At 44.3% G+C, this 6,984-nt stretch overlaps 1 protein-coding gene across 1 annotated transcript; it reads left to right on the top strand.

The window, feature by feature from the left end:
• Positions 1–3,095: 3,095 nt before the first annotated feature.
• Positions 3,096–5,945, top strand: MCFD2 (multiple coagulation factor deficiency 2, ER cargo receptor complex subunit; the record flags this gene model as incomplete). The annotated part of the gene is made up of 3 exons (XM_084235655.1): positions 3,096–3,244; positions 3,992–4,151; positions 5,814–5,945. 3 exons carry the CDS (start codon positions 3,096–3,098, stop codon positions 5,943–5,945), a joined length of 441 nt encoding a protein of 146 aa, XP_084091781.1.
• Between the last annotated feature and the right edge of the window lie 1,039 nt (positions 5,946–6,984).

Below are 6,984 nucleotides of genomic sequence, written 5' to 3'. Positions count from 1 at the left end.
AACCCTTACACCACCAGGGAGGCCCCTAAAAAAGTAGTTTTATCCTCATTTACATTGACACCAAAACTTATTGGCAGATCTGTAGGGTGGTAATCCTCCCACCTCTCACCCCAAGAAATATGGCACACAAACTGAAAAGCACCAATGTCTGCCAGGCACTTTACTCACTGCTGGGCATGTCGATCAGTCCCTGACCTCACAAAGCTCAGTCCAGCTTTTTGAGGACCTACAGGTAAGCCTTGTTTAAGATCATGTTCATAGCTGTCGGCAGTGATGAACTGAGCACTTGGGAGCATATGGGAAGAACACCTAAGCCAGACTTGGTATACTAGTTTGGTAGGTGCATCAGGAATTGACTTCCCTCTCTGGTCCTTCCTGTCTGTGAACTCTAAGATATGTGGCCTGAATAAGCTGCTGTGCTCTCACCTGGGCGGTTACTGTTGAGCGTAACTTAAGATCTTGCTTTCTGGTAACAGATATGGTTCAATGGCCTCATCTGGGACTGACTGAACACTTTAATTTGGAGAAATTGCAAGTGTAATTTTGGGCTATTCTTAAACTATTTTCTAGCGGTAAGAATGAACTGGAAGCCCATTTTTTGCTCCATCCATATTGTATTAGAACAATTACGGGATAAAGTACATTATGTACGTATTTGTTGGGGGGGGAAGTATTTATAGTAGAGATTTTAAAAGCATTAGTAAAGTAAAACAAATCAAAATCATTCCTAATCTTTTGAGTCAGAAAATAATCATTGTTTCCAGGTATTGTTCTGTGTGAAATATATATATGCATTGTTTCTTTTACAAAAGTGAATGAGTGGGCCTCCCCTGTGGCGCAGCAGTTGAGCGCTGGGTTGCGAAGCTGCCCGCTGCCTCTGCAGCGCCGGTTTGATCCCCGGCTGCTCCCCGGACACTGGGGGAGGGTCCTGCATGGCGCGCAGACCTCTCCTGCCACCTGCTGCTCCCCTCAGCAGTGTATTTCGGTCCTTCTGCCTGCTCTGCTCCCCACTCTGGCTCTGGTGAATTCTCTCACCCTCCCGTGCTTCTGACTGTACCCAGTACTTGTATAAATCAATCAATCAATCCTAGTATAAATAAATAAATAAATCTTTAAAAAAAAAAGGTGAATGAGACTTTTGCAACCTGCTCTTTTTCATTTGACATATATTAAACATATTTTCCTATTATTGACACATTGTATTATGATACCCCTATTCAGTGGTAAGAGTAGACACTATTTTTTAGCACCTGGAATTTACACACCCAGTGACTATTGTCTCCTTAGGAGGGGCTGTGGGAGATGATACTGCTGATAGGCAAAATGGGTTTGGGAAATTTTCCTAAATGTGGTAGGCCTTCTCTTAGGACTTCCCCTCAGAACTTTTTTGGATGGCTGAAACCAGCTGCCATTCCTTTAGTTCCCAGCCTCAGATGCAGAGAGGAGAGAGATTGTAGCTCCAGACCTGAGCTCTGTGTGTAGAGTGTGTATGACCAGCATCTTATGTTTTCATTTTGCTGCTCTAGGTTTATGGCTGTGGCTACAGCTCACCCCTTAGAAATTACTGACTGTTGTTAGCCAGCAGAATCTGCTGTGCCTTTTGAGAAGTAAATGTGTAAGTCAGGTATAAATCTGTATAAGTCTCCTAGCTTGTCCTTCACTTTCTGTAGGCCCCAGGAAGGACCAGGACTTTCAGTTTAGCAAATAGTAAATGCCTACCTGAGCCTTGGTGGGGAATACTGATGAGAACAAAGGGTGGGAGTACCTAATGGAGCCTGGGAGTACCTAATGGAGTCTTTTTTTTTTTTTTAATTCTTTTTTTTTTTTAATAGAGGCATGTTTTATTTATTTGTTTGTTTGTTTGTTTTGTTTATACATGCACTGGGTACAGTCAGAAGCGCGGGAGGGTGAGAGAATTCACCAGAGCCAGAGCGGGGAGCAGAGCAGGCAGAAGGAGCCAAGTACACTGCTGAGGGGAGCAGCGGGCGGCAGGAGAGGTCTGCGCGCCATGTGGGACCCTCCTCTGGTGGCCGGGGAGCAGCCGGGGATCGAACCAGCGCTGCAGAGGCTGCGGGCAGCCTCGCAACCCAGCGCTCAACCTCTGCGCCACCGGGGAGGCCCCCTAATGGAGTCTTAATTTTTACGTAACTCTCCTTTCCTATCTTCTTTCATAGTAGTTACTTTATTTATCTCTATCACAGCCCTGGGAGCTGAAGGAGGCCAAGTTAACTTCCTGTTCTGCATGCGGGCCTTGATCTAACCTGCCTCATCGCTTCCCTTAAGCTCCCCTGGACTATTGCTCCTACCTATAGTGTTGCTGCACTAAAACCTTCCATAATGCTGCCAGATGAACCATTCTGAAACCAAACTTTGATTTCCTTCATGAATCTTCAGTGGCTCCTCATTTATCCTTAGGAAACATCAGCTTCATTGGCCTAGCGTGCAAAGCCACGTCTGGGTCAGCCTGCTCAACCACTGCAGCCTTCTGTCTACTGTTCGCTGTTCTGTGTACTTCATACCCTCTAGGGTCCAGCCTGACTACACCCCTTGAGTTTTCTTTCCCACTTATCTGCCCCTGCCACGTTGTTCCCATCATAACCCTCGTCCTTCAGACCCTGCACATATCTGTCAAGGCCCAGCTGAAGTGTCCCCATGTCTGTCAATCACCCTTCTCTGATTTTCAAGAGAAAATGGAGGAAATGTCTTTCTTTGAACTCTCAGAGGGTTTTAGCTTTCTTCAGCACACCTCACTTCCTGTTTTTTTTAATTTATTAGTGCTCTTGACAGAAATATTTTTCACCAAACTATGTTTCTTATAGGCAGGAATAGTCTCCTAATCCTTTAAGTGCTCCTGAGTCGCTTGGCGTTAGAAGGTGCTTCAGAAAATGTGGATCTGCCCATTTGAGTGCTAGGAACCTGGGGTGTCCAAGGTCATCCTACACTCTGCTCACAGAGTTGGCCTTGGGCCTACTTTAACGTGTTCTGTACCTCAAGTTTCCCAGGGACTCACTGTGGCAAGTCTGGAAAGAATCTTAGCGCCTATATGCTCACCTTTATGTTCTGTCCCCCACCCCCACCCCCAGGTACCAGTGACCATGAGATCTCTGCGGCTGCTCAGAATCCCCTTCCTGTGTGGCCTGCTCTGGGCCTTTTGTGTTCCAGGTGCCAGGGCTGAGGAGCCCAGGGCCAGCATCTCCCATCCCGGTGGCATCGGCCTGGATAAGAACACAGTGCACGACCAAGAGTATGTATTCAATTTGGACTGTGGTCCAGAGCCCCCAACACCCACAGCTGCAGCTTCCCTTCTGTTTGTGTGACTCCTTGATATTTTCCAAGGATGATATTTATTCCTTATAGCCACCTGTAAGTCAGATAGGCTTTTCATCATCATAGCACAGAAGGATGATCTTGGAATAATGATGTGCCTGAAGTAATTCAGTCTCTCAGTCTCTTTCCAACAGAGAGAAAGAGAAAGAAAGAGAGAGAGAGAGAGAGAGAGAGACATACACACACACATACACACACGGCAGAATCCAGAACAGAGCTGAGGTTTGACTTTGACCTTTTTCTTTTTTGTATTGGTACATTCAAACATTGAATCGTTTGTTGCAACTTTGTTCCTGGGACAACTAGCTTCACATATTTGTTATCCTTGAATTACTTTTAAAAATGGAATTTTTAATTCATAACGTCCTAAAGTGTTATAACAACATTCTAATAATAAAGAGGAAAAAGCATTCATCATCCTCCAAGGCCAGCATAACAGACAAACTGTGTGATCTTTTTTCCCCTCTGTTCCTTTTATGCCCCTGCCTATACCTGTCATCCTTGGTGTGGCCTACCACTGCTTGATTGTTTTTCTGGAAAGGCTAAACATTAAGATCTTGAACTTGAGAAAAAAAAAAAAGATCTTGAACTTCTCAGTCCTCAAGGTTTCAGCATGATCTTGGTGTCACTACCATGTGGTCTGAGTCCAACTATTGGTTTTTAGGCATATCATGGAGCATCTAGAAGGTGTCATCAACAAACCAGAGGCAGAGATGTCCCCACAAGAACTGCAGCTCCATTATTTCAAAATGCATGATTATGACGGCAATAATTTGCTTGACGGCCTAGAACTCTCCACAGCCATCACTCATGTTCATAAGGAGGTAGGTCAGGTGTGGCTCAGTGGGAAGCCTCTTGGAAAGGTTTCTTCATGTTCATAAGGAGGTAGGTCAGGTGTGGCTCAGTGGGAAGCCTCTTGGAAAGGTTTCTGTTTGTTAATTCAGTCCCTGATCTTGACCTGTATGGTCCTTACATAACAATATTGCTACTTCCTTTCTGTTCACCACTCCATTTGGCTTCTTTTTCTGCTCATCATTCCATTCGACCCTTCTCACAAGGGGTGACCTGCTAAGCAGGAGCCCCAAGCCCTTGTATCTTTAAAAGGTGCTCCAAAAATTTCTGCTGCAGACCAGAGTTTGAGAACCAGCACTTAAAAGATAGACCATATTCAAAAATGCAAAGCAAGGGAGAAGTTAGTTATTTAGAGAAGAATGGTGAATCAGGGGACCAAGGGATGAGGGACTTGGAAGTAATTGAGGGTTTATATGACATTGTTCAGTGCTCTGTAGTTTACAGATCCCTTTCAAGTAAGAGATCTTGCTTGATCTTTTTTTTTTTTTTTAAGATTTATTTGTTTATGCATACAAGAGCTGGGACACAGGCCAGAGGTGTGGGGGCTGACAGGATTCACCAGAGACAGAGTGGGGAACAGAACAGGCAGACTAACTGAAATACACTGCTGGGGGGAGCAGCGGGTGAGGCAGGAGAGGTCTGCTTCGCCATGTGGGTTGCTGCTTGTTGGGCCAGGGATTGAACTCATGCTGCAGATTGCTTCATAGTGCAGTGCTTAACCCCTTGCACCACCAGGGAGACCCCTTGTTTGATCTTTGCAGCAGTCAGTGAGTAGATGGGTAAGCGTTGTTACTACCTCCACTTTAGAGGTAAGGAAACAAACCAAAATCTTCTGTCTTACTCTCTGCCACGCAGAAGTCTGTAGAAAGGAAGAGAAGCACAGTTTTCAAGGCAGTGAACTCTCATTGGCTGCCAGGAGAACAGGTTTTGGTTTGCTTTGAAGGCAGTGGGAAGTGCATTTGGGTTTGCGGGAGAATGGCATGACTGGTATAGTGTTTCAGGGAGATCCTTTGCTGCCAGAAGCAGTGTGATGGATGTATGGAGAGCCAGGTGTCAGGTAGAGGCACTGGAATCTCCTAGCAGGTGGTGGTAGGACAGGAAAGGGTGGGTGTGGGAGAGGTGGCAAAGGAAGAAGCAGCCAAGGATGTGAAGAGCATTAGCTCAGTGAGCCCTGCTGCACCTGCTTCTGGAACTGGGGAAATGCTTTTCTTTCAGTGATCCTGACAGGTTCTACGGGTCATCATTGCCGTCTTCCTCTTGTTCTGACCGCAAGGTGGGGACCAGCGCCACTGTTTCCTCCTGTCAGGGCAAATTGTGCCCAGAGCTGATCCTCTGGAGGGCTTGAGCTGTGAGCGTTTCTCTAGGATAGGTTTGTGGGTGGTGGACTCTATGAAACTCAGATGTTAAGCTGTTATGAAGCAAGTAAGCCAGCACCACTTTAGTTGAATCTTTCTTTTAACTGGCAAAGAATTTCTAAATTGGGTGAGTTTATATCTGTCATATGGGAATGGATTCCTAGAAGTAGCCATGTACTACATTGGAGGTTTGGCCACATGAGAATGGACCTTTTGGACATTAGCCAAGTACTTCCAGTGAAATTTACAACTCATCATTGTCTAATTTATATTTTGTAGGAAGGGAGTGAACATGCCCCACCGATGAGTGAAGATGAACTGGTTAAGTTAATAGATGGTGTTTTGAGAGACGATGACAAGAACAATGATGGATACATCGACTATGCCGAATTTGCAAAATCACTACAGTAGAGATATCTGGCCATCTCCTAGTTACATGCCAATGTGACCCATTATAATGTGATTCAGTAGTACAAAATGTCTCGTTTCCAACTACTGCTATAGTAATTTGGTAAACACCTGTAGCAGTTTGTTACACTGGGCTAAGAGAAATCAAGGGAAATAGAAGGGAAATGGGACACAGTCCCCACATACTGTTAAATCTCTTATTGGACGAGGACTTGATGAAAAAAATCCTTTCAAGAATATTGGATAATTGGAGCCGAGTACTCAGGAACTTGACTGTAGAGTATTGCTAGTCTCTTGTTTTTAATTCATGCTGCCTGAAAAGTCAGACATGTTTTGCCAAGTGGGCATACTTTTCAGTAACGGTGAAAGAATGAGATGAATGCCAAATGCTTCCCCTGGTGAGCCCTGTCTCTTTAGGTAAATGTGGTCAGTATTCTGCAAAGTTCTCCTGGCCTAAGTGATTACTTGTGGGCAAGTGAGTGTTTACTAGGCAATTTCAAAGCCACAGCCTAAGAAGGATGTCAGCTGTTGAGTTGAGCTAGCCGCAGAGTCTGAGCTTCTATATCTTCTGGCACTTTGGAAATGATACACCACTGACCTAAGTGATTAACCTTTTTCAGTGTTTTATAAAACTACTGCCACATCCATATGCTTTATTTCTTTAATCAAGTATGTAGTATACTATATACCTTATTCCTTATGCTTGATTTCATCTTTAGTTTGGGAGAGACCTTGAATTTAGATGTGTTATCCAATCAGTAACAAATATTTTAGCCTCCTTAATGCTTATATTTAACTTTTGTTTCTAGGGTTTCGTTTTTGCAGTTTAGAAGCTATTAGGAACGTAAAGATTTTAACCCTTCTGCTTCATATGGAGGTGAAACTACTGGCTGGTCTAGCCTAAGTGAGAAATGGAAAGATCACTCGCCAAGCACAGTGATTAACTGGATGCAAATTACATTTAGAAGGAATATTGTTTAAATCACCTCTTTTGACCTGTTTATGTGAATTCTTTCCAATTAGAAAAAGCCTAAAAACTCTC

The sequence above is a fragment of the Talpa europaea genome (genome assembly GCF_964194135.1).
Source record: "Talpa europaea genome assembly, chromosome: 6".
Classification (NCBI taxonomy): Eukaryota; Metazoa; Chordata; class Mammalia; order Eulipotyphla; family Talpidae; genus Talpa; species Talpa europaea.
This window is presented reverse-complemented; position numbering and strand designations above follow the sequence as displayed.